Source organism: Microcebus murinus, chromosome X, assembly GCF_040939455.1.
Source record: "Microcebus murinus isolate Inina chromosome X, M.murinus_Inina_mat1.0, whole genome shotgun sequence".
Lineage (NCBI taxonomy): Eukaryota > Metazoa > Chordata > Mammalia > Primates > Cheirogaleidae > Microcebus > Microcebus murinus.
Genome location: NC_134136.1, coordinates 105,629,920 through 105,648,956, shown reverse-complemented (window position 1 = coordinate 105,648,956; position 19,037 = coordinate 105,629,920). Strand labels below are relative to the sequence as shown.

The 19,037-nt window shown below is 36.5% G+C and overlaps 1 protein-coding gene across 19 annotated transcripts in view; it reads left to right on the top strand.

Annotated features, from left to right (window-relative positions):
• The window catches only part of DMD (dystrophin), a 2,109,452-nt gene extending 2,091,018 nt beyond the window's left edge, over nt 1-18,434 (top strand). For 12 of the 19 annotated variants that reach the window (XM_012756891.3, XM_012756895.3, XM_075999225.1 and 9 more), the window contains 2 exons: nt 3,276-3,368; nt 16,153-18,434. In XM_012756891.3, coding sequence (XP_012612345.1) covers nt 3,276-3,368; nt 16,153-16,250 — 191 coding nt within the window. In that variant the 3' untranslated portion in view covers nt 16,251-18,434. Of the gene's footprint in view, nt 1-3,275; nt 3,369-11,446; nt 11,479-16,152 lie in introns of all 19 variants that reach the window. The other 7 variants (XM_012756894.3, XM_012756897.2, XM_012756893.3 and 4 more) reach the window with 1 other exon arrangement.
• Nucleotides 18,435-19,037: the final 603 nt, after the last annotated feature.

Sequence of the window (19,037 nt, the reverse complement as noted above, 5' to 3'; positions counted from 1 at the left end):
GTGGTTGGCTGGATTTTGCTGGCACTCAGCTGGGCTTGACTCCAGGTTGTGGGCTGGGTTCAGGTCTGTTCCATATGTCTTTCATCCACCCTCCTTGGGCCAGCAGGCTATCTGGCCCGTGTGCTTCTTATGGCACATAAGCACAAGAGAGCAAGCCCAACCACTCAAGGACACTATTATAAGCCTCTACTTGTGTCATATCTGCTAACATTCTTTTGGCCAAAGCAGGTCACACAACCAAGTCCAAATTACTGAGCAAGGAAAGTACTCTTCTCCCAACCCTTGGTAACTTTACTTTGTCTACATTGGCCTTTTTGCTGTACTTTGAACAAGGCAATCAGACTCCCCTCTCAGGGTCTTTGTACTTGTTGATCCCTCTATCTAGAGTACCCTTCCCTCAAAGGCCTGTGCGACTCACACCCTTAAGTCCTTAAAGTTTTTGCTCAACTGCATCTCATCAATGAGGACTTGCAAGATTCCACTTTCTGATGGCTCTTCCTTATTGCCCCTTGCTAACCCTCTCGTGAGAGTGTTTAGTACAGGTTGACATACCTATATAATTTACTTGTTTATTTGTATAGCCTGTGTGCCTCCATGAGAATGTGAGTTGCATTTGTTTATTGTTATAACATCATCATCCAAAACAGTGTCTGGCAGACAGTTGGCTTTTGATAAATATTTGAATTAATAAATTAACATCTTAACTCTTTTTAAAATTGTTGTGGGTTTTTTAAAGGCATTTAAAAAGTCTGGCTCAATATTGAATAGTACAATGGTGTTATTTTAACTTCAGGTTTTACTTAGTGGTTTTAACTTTTCCAGTATAATCTGACACAGAAAATATTAGGTATTAAGCATTTTTTCAGTGAGTTGATGCGCTTCTATTCATGCATGTATGTGATAAGTCTGATTTTAATTCCTAAAAGGAGGTGAGTTAAAACCATTTTTAGAAATCTTGACAATATTAAGAAGAAAACAAGATTATACATGACTTGTTTTTTTACTACCTTGAATGTAATAGGCACTCAAAGAATGTCTGAATGTTTACATTTATCACTGCCATGAAAGTTTGCCATTAAAACAAGCCCATTTTGCATTTGTACTTGGACACTCATATTTGAGACTCACAGGTAGTTTATTTGTAAAGATGAACTTGGCTGACATCATTAGGTTTATATTTTACAATTTGGTCTTTGAAATATTTCAGAGACAGAAATGCCAATCACTTCATTGAACTGTACCTGAATGTTAACACAGTACAATTGAGTTCCTAGAACTCTAGTATGATGTAATTAAACTGTCAGAAATATTAACATCAATGTTCATAACTGTCTCTGTTGGTTCTGATTTATTCTTGATCTTGATCTTGATCATACTGCCACTAAAGTGGACTTGTTGCCATTAAAAATGCTTCATGTCTCCCAATTCAGCAAAAATTTGCATCACTAATGGAACAAAGAGATGTAATTGGCCCTGCAGTTGTCAGGATCCTGCTCCTCCTGGTAGTAGTATTTCATTCACTCCATCATTACCAGATAATGGTAGTTTAAAACTGTAAGAAAAAAGAAAATAAAAATACAGAATTTCACTTTTTTTCTAAAGGCATATACTTAAGCAAGTTGTGTGTGTGTGTGTGTGCATGTGTGTGTGTGTGTATATATATAGAGAGATTATAACCCTGCCTTTTCCACTTTGTGACCTTAATTCTTCAGTACCCATTTCTTGTACTTAGTATTTCAAAGAAGTTTCCTATGGTGTGTTACCATGACACTCACATATCAGAAGCTTTTTATCTACCCTATGTTCTTAAACCTCTATTCTAATAATGATATGCAGCCTCACATCCACCTAAGATATGATTTTGTCTTAATGGTTAGCATTCGCAGTGATTCTTTTAGCTTGTGCTTTAAAAAGCAAGGACAAAAACACAGGAATAAATGAAGGATTATAATCATAGATGAAAATCCAAGTGGCATAGACCAAAGGAAATGAGAAGCATATTTAAATCATCTAGTCACTGGCTTCACAGGCATTTCCAAGTCAGATGTGAACCTGAGTTTGTCCCTAAGAAAGTTCATTATTGTTGACTTGCTGAAGCAAGGTCTTGTTTTAGATAGAAGTGACAATGTGCTGAACAAATGGAACTTGAAAAGCAGTTATTTTCACTGTTGGAAGATTGGGTTTTATGAAAAATTAGTTTCAGAGGGCCTTCAAATTTTGTTTGTGCCTACTAATTTCCCCCGTTACTGCAAATGCTGTTTAAAGTGTATTTCTTTAACACATGAATAAACAATAGAGACATAGATCCATAAAATCTATAGGAGACTCCCATTCCCAGTGAAGATCATCCATCCCTAAACTCCTTTCAAAGGCTTCCAAATCATCATTCCATTCTCACATAAACAAATTCTCAAAAATTAAAAATAGATTTTCTCTCTATAAAACCCCAACACATTATTATGATAAAGTAGTCCCAATTAACAAAGACAAAAGAACATAACTCCCCAGTTTATCCTGTATCTATAGTTTTTAGAATATTAATATTTCAATAACTGTAAAGGTCACATATTCCTTTTATTCCTATTACATTGGACTTTAAAGGTACTTGAGTTTTATTTGTATTTTTTGGTTAAATATCAAAAGAAAAAGTGAAAAAATGACCTTAGTGTTTTCTTCTTACTTTCATGATGTAAATGCAAAATGTAACATTCTTATTTTCTTTTGTGTTGAGGAGACACACTGCAAGTGTGCCATAATTGTTTTATTATAGAGAAAAAAGTTTCACATTTGTTAATGGAGCATAAGAAAAGGGGGTTTGTCAACTTGATCTTTCTTCCTTTCTTTCTTTTTTGCTGACATATAGTATTTGTACATATTTATAGGGGTACATTTGATATTTTGTTACATGCATAGAGTGTATAATGATCAAGTCAGTGTATTCGGGGTATCCAGCACCTCACAAGTGTTTATTATTTATACCTAATAGGAACATTTCAAGTCCTCTCTTCTGATAAACTTTATCTTAACTTCTAAATAGATACCGGTTTTCTTCTCCAAGGATAATGACATAGATAAATTACCATGTGGAATTCTTCTTCCCTTTAAGAAATTGTTTCCTAATTATTAGCTTGAGGGTTTTTGTTATTTATGTTATTTATGAGCAAGTGAAATGTATTTATAATGGTTTTTTTAAATGTAATTATGGCCCTTTTCTATAGTATCTGTACATTTTACATAAGCGTAATTGGCCATTATTTGTTTTTGCTTTTCTTAAGGTGAGGAAGATCTTCTCAGTCCTCCTCAAGACACAAGCACAGGGTTAGAGGAGGTGATGGAGCAACTCAACAACTCCTTCCCTAGTTCGAGAGGTAAGCTCCAATATCTGCAAGGGACTCAGACTTACTGGAATTAGTCCACTCACTTCCATACCTAACTGATGTGTGGTGTGTATTTTCCATATGGAAGTCAACATGTGCCATCAGAATGCGAATTTGGGTCCATGGTGAGATTTTATTTTTAGGTGTGAATTTCTACTTTGGAATATTTTGAGTTGAATACCTGTGAAATCAGGATGTTTCCAGAAATGAGAACACCACCTTATATTTATCAAGTATTTTACTTGCTTCACACATTAGTCTGAAGAGTTAATTATGAGGTGCCTTTTACTGAAGAGCAATTATTATGTGACTTTTACAGATGAGGAAATTAATGCTGTAATGGTGTGTTTGCCAGGGACACACAGCTATTATGTGCTACAACAAGGCCTAGAACATGCCTGGCGAGTGGTGGTGGTGGGAATTCTGACTTGCAATCTGATGCCCTTTATGTTGCAGAATTATATCTTACTCCATCATTTAAATATAAGAAGAATTAAATCTTCATAGACTAGTTTGTTACTTTTTACCTCAATTGATGGAATACAGGCTTTGCACAAAGGCATTAATATTATTTTTGTTCACTCCATCACTTTGACCTTGTGTATTTTGCCCCTCATACGAAAGCTACATTTTACCCCACTCCCCAGATTTTTCCCACTACCCTGCATGAGCTTCAGATGTCTTGCATCATCCAAGGAGATATTTTGTTGTTGTTGTTAGTTTCCTAGGACCTTTATTTTGATGTGTTGCCCTCTCTTAAAACAAAGTCACGGCTGGGCGTGATCGCTCATGCCTGTAATCCTAGCACTCTGGGAGGGCGAGGTGGCTGGATTGCTCGAGGTCAGGAGTTCGAAACCAGCCTGAGCAAGAGCGAGACCCTGTCTCTACTATAAATAGAAAGAAATTAATTGGCCAACTAATATACATAGAAAAAAAAATTAGCCAGGCATGGTGGCACATGCCTGTAGTCCCAGCTACGCGGGAGGCTGAGGCAGGAGGCTTGAGCCCAGGAGTTTGAGGTTGCTGTGAGCTAGGCTGACGCCACAGCACTCACTCTAGCCTGGGCAACAAAGCAAGACTCTGTCTCAAAAAAAAAAAAAAAAAACAAAGTCACTGTCCTACCTCCCTTCAGTGAAGAAAAAGAATGGCAACAGTCACCTGTGATCAAACAGAAGGAAAGCCCAGAGAAAGAAAAGGGAGAACACACCAGGCTTTGTGGCCAGTGATTGGCACCCCTAATGGGCAGCCTGGGGGAGGGAAGGGCAGCAGGAAATCTGGGCTATTCGTTCCTCTCCATAAGGGCAATGAGGAGGGTGTTTTGAGTAGTGTGTTTTTCCTATCTTTTTGTTCAGTGTCAGTTAACAATGGCCATTTCCTAGCTATTTGATGTGCGAGTGAACGTTGTGCAGTGCACATTAAAAGCAATAATGTTCTGGTAGAGTGTTGCTAAGGAACCGTCAGGGGAAGCTAATTTTAAATGTCTGCACCAGCCATCTTTTCACTGCTGAGCGCCTCTGATGTGTTGATTTTAACAGATAAAAGTCTTATCTGTCTTCCACCCACCTCCACACCCGCCACCCCCATCCCCATCCCGACTATCTTAGACTCCTCTCCCTAGATGTCATGATTCATAATAGGAAGACCATATCCAGGCTTGGCAGAATCAAATGCTCTCACCTTTATCCTCATTACTTTGTCCTTTTACTAGCACCTAGTATGTACCAGTGGAGGTACTAGGGATACGAAGAAGTAGTGACAAGTTCCTTACCTTCAAGGTACTTATGGTCAATTGGGGATGCAGAGTTCCAAAGAAATTCCAATCACAATGCAATAATATGATTGCTGTGTGATCCTGGTTCCTTAAACTGATGGCTCATTTGCCTGCTCTGTGGGAAGTTGGTGGCTGCTCTTTTACACCCTGGGCATTTATTTCTTCTGCATCTAAACAAGAGGATAGCAGAGAAGAAGCTACAGCAGGGGTCTTCAGACTTTTTAAACAGGGGGTCAGTTCACTGTCCCTCAGACCATTGGAGGGCCGGACTACAGTTTAAAAAAAACTATGAACAAATTCCTATGCACACTGCACATATCTTATTTTGAAGTAAAAAAACAAACGGGCAAAAAACACCTGCATGTGGCCTGTGGGCCGTAGTTTAAGGACACCTGAGCTACAGCAATGCTCATGGCTCTGCTTCCCCATAGGCACCCTTGCCTCCCTAGATCCCTTTTTGTTCCTTTATCTCTGGTCCACCCTAATTAGCTTTAAGGTGAAATCCTTTGCACCATCTCTCTGCACCCTTCTTTTTAGAGTCCTTAAAGCTAGATACCACATAGGTATGGAAGAAGCTTCTTGGAAGACTAGAAATATACCTCCTCTGATACAGGATTAAGGCAGTTAGCATCTCTGATATTGATTTCCTTACTTGTATGGAAACATGGGAAACTCTATTCAGGCCACCTGTGTAGTGTTTCCTAAATTAGTGTTTATGGAAGAATATCATCCCCTAAGTGCTGATTTGAGTTCTCAAATGTGGAATAAGGAGGCCTTGTCTGTGATACCAGTTCCATTAACTGAACTTTCTATTTACTCATTCACATCCTGGTGGCCTGAGAAAATTAGTTGATATTCTTGAAAAAAAAACCAATCAAATAAACAAACAAAAAACATAACAACGGAGTAGCTAAGGTGTTGGAAGATCTGGCCAGTTGTTCAGTAGTGCTGTGACCTTGGCATTTTCTCTTGTTTTGCTGCTTCCAGCTAAATTAGGCCTCATTTTATTAGGGCCTTTTCTCCCCAAATTCAAATGGATTAAGAGTTTCATCATTGTAAAAATAGGCTAATTATCAATTAGCCTATTGATAAACACTCTAGTGTTTTTTGGGTGCTTTATTTCTAGCTAAAAGCATTTTTTTTTAATTTTGAAAGAATGGTGTGTGTGTGTGGAGAGACAAAGAGTAAGGTTTGGTGGGAACATTTTACCAGTTGGTAGGTATGTTAGGCTGATGTTGGGTTCTTGAGAACCTTAACATCTCAAGATACAGACTCTCCCAAATGGGAGAGCTTTGAAAAGTCATCTTAGCATCTTTGACACCCAGAACAGAGACTTTCAACCTGTTTTGACCATTATCCATTTAACAGAAACATTTTATATTACAACTGGAATAAAGATATAAAAAAATCATATGTGTGTTTATGTACACACACATGTACACACCCGTCACATGCATATGTCACACATAATATGTATACTCACATATGCAAAGATTAGAAACAAAAGTTTCATGAAGCAATACTTTACATATTATGTGTAATACACACTCTTTCTCTGTTTTATTGATTTAAAAATAAAGTGCTGATTGCAACCCACTAAATTTATTTTCTGAAACAGTGGTTTAAAAATACTGATCTAACTGATCTCACTTTTCCTTGCCCAGGGGAATATGTTTCCAAAAAAAATAATTTTTAAAATTTTTACAGTAAGACCATGCTAATACCTTAGAGGATTTTGTAGTTTTATTGTAACACTGCCATCCATGTTCCCATTGTTGTGTTACGAAAAATGAAGTTCATGGTTGCTACAGCTGTTTCAGACAGCTGCTTGAGTAACTCAAAACAGATGTCAGAGCCAGAGGTCAGACATTTAGTGGAAATGTGCTATTAAATACCACCTCATGGTTTACTTAACCCTGCTAGATAATTGCCCACAGAGGAAAAGCCTTTTAAAAAAATTAATGTTTTTCATAAATATAAAGTATATAGATAGGCGAGTTATTGTGTACTTTAAACTTACAACTTTTTTTGTTACCCCTTGCCACACAGTTGGACCTTAAGTTGTCAGCTAACCTTTATCTTTCCTTTATACAAAAAGTACCTGGAAGCCCAGAGAAGTTAAGTGCCTTGTTCATGGCCATTCAGCAAGTTAAATTAGGCCTCTGATCTTATCTCAATGGCCTTGCTAAACTGTTACCCAAATTAATAAAGGAGTTACATGCTTCTCCATTTAGTGATAAACCGATAGCCAACACTCTCCTGCATAATCGGCAATATAAACTACAGCATGTTCAAGGTGTGAATGTGTGCACATTTAGCTTTGTGATTATATCTTTTGTGATTAATCTCTAGGTATAGTTAGTTGTTCACAGACACTTGGAGGGTTTGAGTGACTCAGTGTATATTTACACACTGAACAGTAGCCAATTTCTATCTAATCTATTTATCTACCTATAATCTCTTTCTGTGTCTGTAAGTATATGTAGAAGTTGAATTCCAGTGGAATAAAAGTCATTATCTACTATAAGACACTTTCTCATCTCTGCCTTCTATAGGAACACTATGTGGCTAGAAAAAATAATAGATATAATTTAAAAATAAACCCTTAAGCGATATGTCCATAAGTCTCTGATCTTTAGCAGCCTAACAAAGATATTTTTATATGTGTGTGCATTGTTGAAAGAAATGCTTTCCTAGTCAGTGGTATGGTATTGGGCTCTCTAAAATGAGGTGCCATTTTGTGTAGATTAATTGAGTAATAGGATCCAAGATAATTTCTTAGTGCAGTAAGACAGTCCAGAAAGCAGTTAGCAGTGCTATGTGGGTATTTCTGCTGCCTGTACAATCTCTTGCCTACTGATCTATGTCACATTAGTTTTTTTCCCAACAGCCCATGCCACCCTGTGTCCCTCTCATACCATCCCGTCACAAATAAGCCCACATACGTTCTGTCAAACGCCCCTAAATTACCAACCCAATAGCTCTGGAAAAGTTGCCATCTTTAAAAATTTCAATCTTGCTCTGTGGTTCTTTTACGGAAAAACAACATAAAGAACAAAGGCAGACGGAAGCATCATATGCCCTCTTTCAGGCAACATTCTGTTTCCTGTTTCCACGAAGGATTTGAGCAATTATCCCTTTACACCAAAGACAAGCAAACTATATACAGCCCATAGGCCAAATCTGGCCCACTAACTTGTTTTTATAAAGAACATTTTGCAGACATACAGCCACACCAACTCATTTACATGTTGCTGCTTTCTCACTACCAGGGCAGAGTAGTTGCACCAGAGTCGGATAGTTGTTACAGAGACTGTGGCCTAATATATTTACTATTAATATCTGGCCCTTTACAGGGAAAATCTGCCAATCCCTAACTTACACTTTTATTTGGCTGTCCATTCTGACTCATACATAGTCACAGCCTTCAGTGCTGACCAACTTTCAGCTCAACAAAACTGTGCTTTTGAATTGATTTATACATTTATATCCATTTTCACCAAAGAGCCTGCATGTTTCAATATTTAAAGTGTAGCCACTTGAATCTTCTTTTACTTGTAATGAAACAGAAATCCTAAAAAGAAACTCATTCCTTTCCAAAGAATCAGGACAACAAAAGGAAAAAGAAAAAAAAAAAAAAGAAAAGAAACTCATTCCCCCTTAACTTTTTTAAACTGTCAGTGAACTAAGATAAAAGAAAGTAAAGGCACAGGAAGAAACAGTAATGCCTCGCAATTTTGACTCTGAAATAATGAATTACAATCAATAATGTCAAGTTCATACTGCCCCGTGGAAACTAGACTTCTCTAGACCTGACCAAGGCCTTTATTTTAGACTCAGGACTCGCCCAACATACTTCCCTTTTCCCTTGATTCATTTCCTGCCAACATACCACATTGCCAGATGGACACCCTAACTGAAAGTCTGAAGAAACTCATTTCCAAAGAATGTGTTTATAAAATAACACTTTTTATCTGGCACTTGTATTTATTTATTTATTTACTGGTCAAGAACTTTTTAAAATGTTACAACCAAGTAGCCTCTATTTTATCAGTGTAGAACTATTCCTAATACAGTAGAAAACATTCTTTGTTTTTAACTTTTTTTAAATGAAAAGAGGAGCTTCCTTTTGTACTATATCAGTGAGCACATGGGGACCCAAGTGATGAGGGGCGATTTTGGAAGAGATTAAGGTTAACATGGATCCAGGAGGTCCATTTTACATAAAATATGGTTTCTCAGGAAGTACTTGAAACAAAACACAAATCATTTGCTGCTGCATATTCAGCAGTGATTGGTTGACACTGAGCTCTGGGAATGGTTTGGTGTAGAATGAATAAAGATATGCAACCTTAATCACTTTAAGAATCATAATTACATTCTGAAACTAAATCATATACCTTTCTAACAACACTGTCCTTTCCAAAGTTCTGAAGTTTTCAAAGTAAACCAAAGTTATAAAGTTTTCAAAATAGACTAAAGTTACAAGCCAGAATAAGTTACCAGCCTTTGGTATCCAAGCTAAAGTGTAACAGTCAAGGCCAAGTTGTTTATAACTCAGAAAAACTCTTGGCCATGACCCAGCTGCTACCTCACCAGTTCAGGTCAGCCAGCATTTATCAAATACCAATAGTGTCTAGGTACAGTATGAGGTACTAGGGATTGGGAGATGGGTGTACAACTTGTGGGCCCTGCCTTCAAATAGCTCATAGTCTTATAAGGGAAGAGAATTAATTGTGCTATCAGACAGTATAACTATGAAGTATAAAGATTTTTAAAAAAAAAGAATAACAAAAAATCTTGCTAAAGGAATCAAAAGGAAGGGGTGAGTAATTCATACTGGGAATTATTTGAGCCGTTAAGGAGAAAATGATGTTCTCCTCCATTTCCTATCATCTGGTATGGTCTATCACTGGTAACACTCACAGCTAAAGAGCCAATACCCATTTTTTTCTCTTTTCCCTGGCTTGAGGAGCATCATGAATTCCTGGCCCTTACATGGTCAAGTTACAGTCTTTATATCCTAAGACATCTCTGACTCACTTAGGAAAATTCAGAAAGAGGACAAAAAAGGAGAGAAGGAGGAAGAGAGGGAATGAGGAGAAGGAAGGATGGAAGGAAACGAGGAAGGGAGGAAAGGAATAGCCATACTTAGAAAACCTTTAAATGTACACCAGAATTTTTGAACCCTAAACTTGAGCTTTGAAAAATTCCTATTGAAATTGTACCTCCATACTTCTCCATTCCAGACTAGTGGTTCCCAAATTGTTTCAGGGCATTTGAGTGTCCTTGGAGTCGCTGAGCATGGTGGGTCATGGAGGAAAGGAGATACTGTACAGGACCTCTCATAGCTCTGCTTTGATCTGCTCTAAATACTGGAATTCCATGTAAGGTTGTTTTAGAAAGTGTCCTGTTGCTATAGTCAAACAATTTGAAAACCAATATTTTAGTCCAAAGACTCTGGAGATAAAAGGAAATTGTGTGCCTAAGACATGCTAGTTATGGGTCAGAGGCCCTTACTTTTCTGTCTAGTATTCTAATTATAAATACTGGCATAGAACACTTTCTCATCAGAATCTACTTTTCAAAAGTAAATACATACATACAATTATAGGATTCTATGAAACAAGGCCAGTGAGTCTTTAGCCATTCACTCTCAAGGCTCCTGATATTTGCTGAAATAATGAGGAGGAAGTTGAAAGCTCATTCTTGGATCTGGCTCTGTGGCTTGCCCATTACTAGAACTTACTTCTTCCCCTCATCTTTTCTGTTTCCTCAAATTCCCCCAACCCCATCATGGACATACTCAGCTTCTACCAAGAAATTCTCCCCAGAGGATGGAGTCCGGCCTTTATGTGGGGTCTGCCTTACATTTGGGGTGCAGACTTTTGGCACACAAAGTCAACTACTGTTTATGTTTCAATGTGCTGATTGTCAAATTGAGAATGAAGAGAATCTGAGATTTTTGAACAAGTTGTCCTTGAAAACAATACTTGATTTGTCAGATTTTTATTCTGTGCCACTTTTCATCCACTTGAATGCATGAACTCTATGGATTCTATAAATGATGTCTCCTGGATCATGTTATTTGTTTATACTGATTTTAAGTGTACGTAAAGGTTATTTGACTAGATGTGTCTTTTGGGTTTTTTGTTTCTTTTTTTTTCAGAAGGGAATAAATGAATTGTCATCTCAACATTTGTTTGGTAAAAGAAGTAAATTGATATGAAATTGTATATGTATGTATGTTTTTTTCCCTTTCTGATATCTCTGCCTCTTCCTCTCTCTATTATTAAAGGAAGAAATACCCCTGGAAAGCCAATGAGAGAGGTTAGTGAGATTCAGGCTCACAGCCATGGCTTCTGTCTGTCTCATCCTGCTTTCTATGTTTGGCATTTGTGTAAAAATTGTGTGCGTGCACGCGCATGTGTGTATTACACATTGTGTCATCATTTAAGGATGGTAGTCACCTCTCCACTTCCAGTTCATGAGGACCATTCCTCAAATGTTCATCTTGTCATCACCATAATGACAGGACCAGTGGTTGGGGGAGCAGGAATCTCTAAAATGGCAATCCTTTGCAGTCCCTAGGTTGGATTCCTACAGTTCATCATCTGTTGCCATTTGCAACACAAACACAATCTTCAAAATAAATTTAGCTTTGAACATAATTGATGAGTCATAAAACTTTCTTCCACTTCCAGCATTTTCTGCCAGAGCCCTTGGTTTTTAATTCTTCTGGGATGACTTCATTTTTCTCTGTTTCCTTTTTCCCTGGTTCCTACACTCTTTCTTTCCCATTTTAGCTAACATTTTTTGAGCACTTACTGTGTGCCAAGCATTGTTCTCAGCAACTGCCATCTTTTTCATCATGTAATTCTTCCTGATAAACCTATGAGGTAGGTATTCTTTTAACCCCATTTTACAGATAAGGAAACAGTCAATGAGAGAGTAAGCAGTGTGTCCAAGGTGACAGCAAGGATTTGGATCCAGATAGTCTAGCTCCAGAGCCCCACTCTTAACTCTTATGCAGTACTGTCACTTTAGAAAATGAGATTTGAAAGGCTTATGTCATCTCAACTTGCCTTTTAGAAGACACTCCTTTATATTTGGCATTTGAAGTCACATAGAACAATAACCAATTGGGTTAAAAAATTGAATGTTGGAGTCCTGAGGGTTTATTAAATGCCCATGTATGAGTGGAAGGGGGTAGGGTGCAGCGTTATCACTGACTGTGGTTTGAGGTTTTATAGTGAAAGATGCTTCTTACTCCTATTCTATAAGAAATATCATCTCAACATTGAATTACCTAAGTGATCATTGGATGACAAAGTTTTGAGTGACAGCCCTAGTGAAACAAGATTGTCCTTACCAAGAGTTTACTGTTAAGGGGGAGAGAAGAAAAACTATTCCATGGGATGGCAATAGTATGTACTGCTCTGGGAGACAGGTTGGATAAGTGGAGAGTGCTTCCTGTATGAGAAGATTCTGGATCCTTAGCAATAGGATGGACTAGAGTGGCCACTGATTTATTTAAACTTAAGGAATCATACCAAAAATTCTGCCAACACTGTGCCATGCAAGACTAATGAATGTAATGATCCTGCCATGTATTTATGCCAGTGCTTGCTAAGGCTTTGGGCAGTGAGGTCCCAGGGAGGGAGTGGTAGGTTGGGAGGAGAAACTGAAGAAACCTGAATCTGAATCTATGAAGCATTGAATGCTCCTTACAGTTTGCCTGGCTCATGTACTTTATATGTGAGACTTCTTGGGTTCATTCTTATGGTAAGTGCCCCTTAAAATTTATTTTAACTTTTTGTGAAAAATTGCACCATAATTTTGACTACCCTAAAACATGTTTCGTTCATGGATGAATGAAAGGACTATACATATAATAGAAGTCATGTAGATATTTGGAAACTTACTACCTGAGATGTATTATGATCAGATAAGGTTCCAGAAGCCAGAGAATCAAAACAATAATGACTTTTTCTAATGCTATGAAAATACTCCAAATGTACAGTAGACCAGATTTTTTTTTTCAGAGATTAAATTATAGAAAAGAGAAGATAAGCACATTTCACTGCAGTATTCTGGCTTTGCTTTGGCCAGTTGAATGCTAACCATTTATTTGGGAAATATTTTTTAAAAATAGAGTGCCAGATTGCTATTGAGGTCTTGAATCTTTGCCAGAAAGTCTCAATTCCAATCACTGCAGAAAGCAACTCCCTCAGGCAGTGATGGCGTGTGAAACTAAATGCATTGCAGTTATCGCCAACTTGGAAAAACATACAACTGCCCTAATGTTCAACGCATGGTGCCTTTGTGTTCAATATTCCTTGCTTATGAATGGATTAAATTAATACTTTTTGTAGACATATTTTTGTGTCAACTTGTGCCTGAAGCTGACCACAAAGGCCTCAATCCTGGCCGCTTTCAGTGCCTTTTGCACTTACAGTATGAGATTGTAATTTCAAACTTAGAAAAATCTGTCAGATAAAATTAATGATCTCACTAATGCTGTGCCTTATACAAATGGATAATAGAACCAGGATACAAATCTACTTTCTATATCCATGTTACAGGGCAGTTTTACACCTCCAATAGACTGAGGTATGATTCTTTGGGGCAGTGTTTTGTCAGAGACAGAATTTTTTTTCAGGAAAAAAACCTCCATGAAAAAATTGGAATCATTATTTTGGTAAAACAAGTATTCATAAATGAAGTAATGAAAGGTATAATATAGATATGATGAGGTGACTCTAAAAGTTCTTCATTTTTATAGCATAAGGATGACCACAAGGTCATTTGTGAAAATTTAACAGTTTAAACAGGTTAAAAGCCACCCAACATTTTATGGGAGTGTATTTGGTATGTTAAGAATAATGAACCTCTGTTTTCCCTGGCAAATTTTTAAATAGCAGATACCCCTAGAACTTAATGCCTCTTGAGAGACTCAAGAATTTTCTTTCCAGGTAGTAACTTAACACTATTTCAAGGAATAGAAGCACCACTTGGCTATATAATGTATAAATGCATTTACTTGTTTTATTATCTGTTGAACTTCAGTCCACATCCCCTAGCACACAGTCTAAAAAGGCACTTTTTGATTATCAATACACTGACAGGAAAAAATGAGTTCTTTCCTTTTTTGTTTATGTTTTGTAATACATTTTCCAGCTCCCAGGTAGACTATAATATAGACAGATGTGGGTCATGAGAAATAGTTTGAATTACATTCAGGTATCAGGTTGTAAGGGTCTTGGATTTTGTTTTTACTGGCTTTGTTAATAACTCTTAAGATTGCTGGTAATTAAAAATTTGCAGTTAGTCCATCTATTTTCACTTATGCCTGAATAATTGTGCAAATTTACCAGGGTTGCTGAGAAGTCAAAAATAGATACAGGAGAAGCCCTCCAACCTGGTAGCATCAGATATATATATTTGTATTTTGAGCTCTGAGGAGCAGCAAAGATCCCACTGTGTCTTCCTCTGGTTTTTATGCCACAGAAAAGCCAAAGATAATTTCAATTCTTCACTGAGGGCTGCCAAACTATTGGCCTGCTTTATAAATAGTACATATGCTTTCTTTAAAAAGTTTTCATATTTGCAGTCTCAACCAAAATCCAAAGTGATTTTTTTAAATGTAACTAGTTCTCAATGAAACTGCACTGAAAAAGCTCAAAGAGATTTACAAACTTGGTCACCTTAATATAAATGCCTGAGTGGCATTAAACTTTTAATAAGTCTCAAATTGATCTGGTGTCATCACTGTTTAAGTGCCTGCCCATGAATCCTCATTAGATCTTCTCATATTTTTAAAAAGGATATGTCTCTTGAAATAAATATTAGAACAGAATACCTGCCTTAATCTATCTTTAATTTTTACTGGGATTTTAACAATTATTATGGGAATCTGCAAAGTTGATACATAGCAAGGTAGTAATAGCCTAGTAAAGCATTTCAGTTCCAAAGGCAGTACTTGAAGAGTAGAAAGATTTACCAATGTCCAAAAATTAAAATTAGCCCTATAAAAATATGGGACATATCTGAAAAGGCAAACCATAAATTATGTCTCAGATTGTCTTACTCCAGATCTGAATTTTGCTACAAAATACCCAGGGACATTGGGTACTCTGCTCTTATGCTCCATGCTGGGGAATTAATGCTAGGTCATGCCACATTATTATTAAAAGGCTATTCTGGTATTTAACCCTCATTTAGTAGGAGATCAAAGATGGAGTCACAGGATACCCAAATCCATACAATACATGTGGGTCATATTATAATTAGGCTCTAGAGTAATTTGGAATGAAAAGTGATTTTTATTCTGAAGCTTCCTAATTCAAATGTTAATATGTACAAAAAGGTCAATTCAAGAGTTTATTTTTCAACTCAAGTAAAAGTAGAGAGAATAGTCACCTCCACCATAGCCTAGAAGTAAGCTGACAGCTTGAAAGAGCCTTTGAAATGAAAATTTCATGTGGTTATGATGGTGGCAGTGATGATGATGATGATGATGGTGGTTGGGTGGTGGTGATGGTAGTGATATTGGATGTGATGGTAGTGATAGTTATGGTGGTGGTAGTTTGATAGTAAACAATATAAGTAGATAGTAAGTAATCACTCATAGCAAGGTAGAAAAGGTATATCCCATCATGTAATATTTCCATTATGATAGCAATCTCGTGCTTATCCATGGAATCCTTTTGATATACGATATTTACACTGGGATGATGAGTACATTATTTGACATGTTTTCCATTTAAATGACACCAGTAGCCTGATCCAACATTAAGCTGATACTAACAACATGCAATGGCTTCATTAACAAGGCTTTGCTTCTTCCTGGAAACTGGTGAAAAATCAAACCCTGTTGTGTACACCCACGATGCAGCTTCTGTGTTGTCTTCACCCAGAAATGGGGAATGATTTCCCAAATGGCAAAGAATCGTGATGATATTGGCACCTTTTGTAAAGTCTTTCTTTCTCTTTGTTTTCCAGGACACAATGTAGGAAGCCTTTTCCACATGGCAGATGATTTGGGCAGAGCGATGGAGTCCTTAGTTTCAGTCATGACAGATGAAGAAGGAGCAGAATAAATGTTTTACAACTCCTGATTCCCGCATGGTTTTTATAATATTCATACAACAAAGAGGATTAGACAGTAAGAGTTTACAAGAAATAAAATCTATATTTTTGTGAAGGGTAGTGGTACTATACTGTAGATTTCAGTAGTTTCTAAGTCTGTTATTGTTTTGTTAACAATGGCAGGTTTTACACGTCTATGCAATTGTACAAAAAAAGTTATAAGAAAACTACATGTAAAATCTTGATAGCTAAATAACTTGCCATTTCTTTATATGGAACGCATTTTGGGTTGTTTAAAAATTTATAACAGTTATAAAGAAAGATTGTAAACTAAAGTGTGCTTTATAAAAAAAAGTTGTTTATAAAAACCCCTAAAAACAAACACATACACACACATACACACACACACATACACACACAAACACACACAAACTTTGAGGCAAGCGCATTGTTTTGCATCCTTTTAGCGTGATATCCATATGAAATTCATTTTTTTGTTGCATATTAAAGATAGGACTTTCTCTAACACCACCAAATGACTAGTTTGCATTGCTCTTTTGGGAATTGTTGATTGAGTGGGGCTGGCTGTGGGTTTTCATTTTATACATCTATATGTCTATAAGTATATAAATACTATAGGTATATAGATAACTAGATAAGAATTTCTGTAGACCTTTTAAATTCCTTCTTCAGATGTTCCTGCCACTGTCTTATGGAAAAAAAATTTCTTGTAGTTATCCAGGCTTACCTGCTTGGTCTAGAGTGAAATTTTCCCTGGAGCCTGAAGCCAGGAGGAAACTACCACACTAAAACATTGTCTAGGGCTCCAGATGTTTCTCATTTTAAACTTTCCACTGACAACTAGAGTATTGAATTTTTTTTTAACAGGAACGTGAATGAATACACAGGACTTATTATATCAGAGTAATCTGTTGGTTGATAATATTCAGCTTCCTGCTGCTGGCAATGCCATGATTTAGATTTAATGATGCTTTGGTGGAAATCAGAGAATCAGAAGATATTTTTAACTCTCGAGTGGTAGGACAACAATGGTAAGGCTAGAGGGCTATGAATTCCCAGCCAATCCCTGTGAGGAAACAGGCTACTCTTGAAGTAGAGGATTGGATGAATGTTCATAACCATACCATAGAGATCTCTATAATTACAACTAAATGATTCTGCCGCCTTCTCACTGTCAAAAGGAAGTAGGTGGTTTGGTTTTTGTTGTTTTAGATTTTTTTTCCCCATCGCAATGAGTTTTTAAATGCCACAAGACTTAATTTAAAATAACCCTTAGGAAAATATGTGTAAGATGGTAGCCCCATTACATTGTGATATGATAAATATCAACCCAGAAGCCCATGAGCTGTGTTTCCCTCCTTTGCATTTCTCTGCAAATAATACCACACAGGTTTGTAAGTAGGAAGGCAAATTGATTCCAGTGTTCCAAAAGCAAAAGCTACTCCAAACCCTTTTTGGTGGATTAGGCAGGTTCATTAAATATATACACAAACAAAAATTGTTTGAAAAGAGGAGAAAAACTCAAGAGGAAAAGCTAAGGACTGGTAGGAAAAAGCTTTACTCTTTCATGTCATTTTATTACTCTTTGATTTTTTTTTTAATCATTCATTCTGTAGAAATCACCACGTGACCTATTCTTTTGCAAATCTGTTACCTCTGACATCAAGTGTAATTAACTTTTCAAGAGTGGGTTTTGTCCATTATTTTCTTAATGGTAATTAACATCAAACACAGCTTCTCATGCTATTTCTACCTCACTTTGGTTTTGGGGTGTTCCTGATAGTTGTGCACACCTGATTTCACAGCTTCACCACTTGTCTATTGCATGAACATTTTTCTCCATTTTCTTTTTCCTTTATAATTTCCAAAAGAAAACCCAAAGCTCTAAGGTAACAAATTACATGAAGATTTGGTTTTTAGTCTTGCATTTTTTTTCCTTTATGTAACGCTGTACCTTTTCTTTACCCAAGGATTTTTTTTTAGCCAAGATTTAAAACAAGGGGTTACTTTATATCCTACTAAGAAGTTTAAGTTTCATTCTAAAATCAGAGGTAAATAGAGTGCATAATTTTGTTTTAATCTTTTTGTTTTGATTTATCTTTTAGACATTAGTTCTGGAGTGAGTCTGTCAAAATATTTGAATAAAAACTGAGAGCTTTATTGCTGCGTTTTAAGCATAATTTGGACATTATTTCGTGTTGTTTATAACCACCAAGTATTAAACTGTAAATCATAATCAATGTAACTGAAGCATAAACATCACATGGCATGTTATGTCATTGTTTTCAGGTACTGGGTTCTTACTTGAGTATCATAATATATTGTGTTTTAACACCAACACTGTAACATTTACTAATTATTTTTTTAAACTTCAGTTTTACTGCATTTTCACAACATATCAGACTTCACCAAATATATGCCTTACTATTGTATTATATTACTGCTTTACTGTGTATCTCAATAAAGCACGCAGTTATGTTACAAAAAGGTGTTGATTGGACTGAAATATTGTTTTTATTTTAACTTAGATATTTAATTTTTAAATAGGTAATATATTCACACGATTGAAAAGTGAAAATCTAGACAGTGAAAAGACTCCCAACCACCTTATCTCACACATCATCCTCACCGCCCTATTGAATAAACATTATTAATTTCTTGTGTATTCTTCCAAAGTGTCTTTATTTTTATGTAAGCAATTAAAAATATATGTTCCTACTTTTTTCTTTTATTTAACAGAAGATAGCATTTTCTGCACCCAGTTATGCACATTGCTT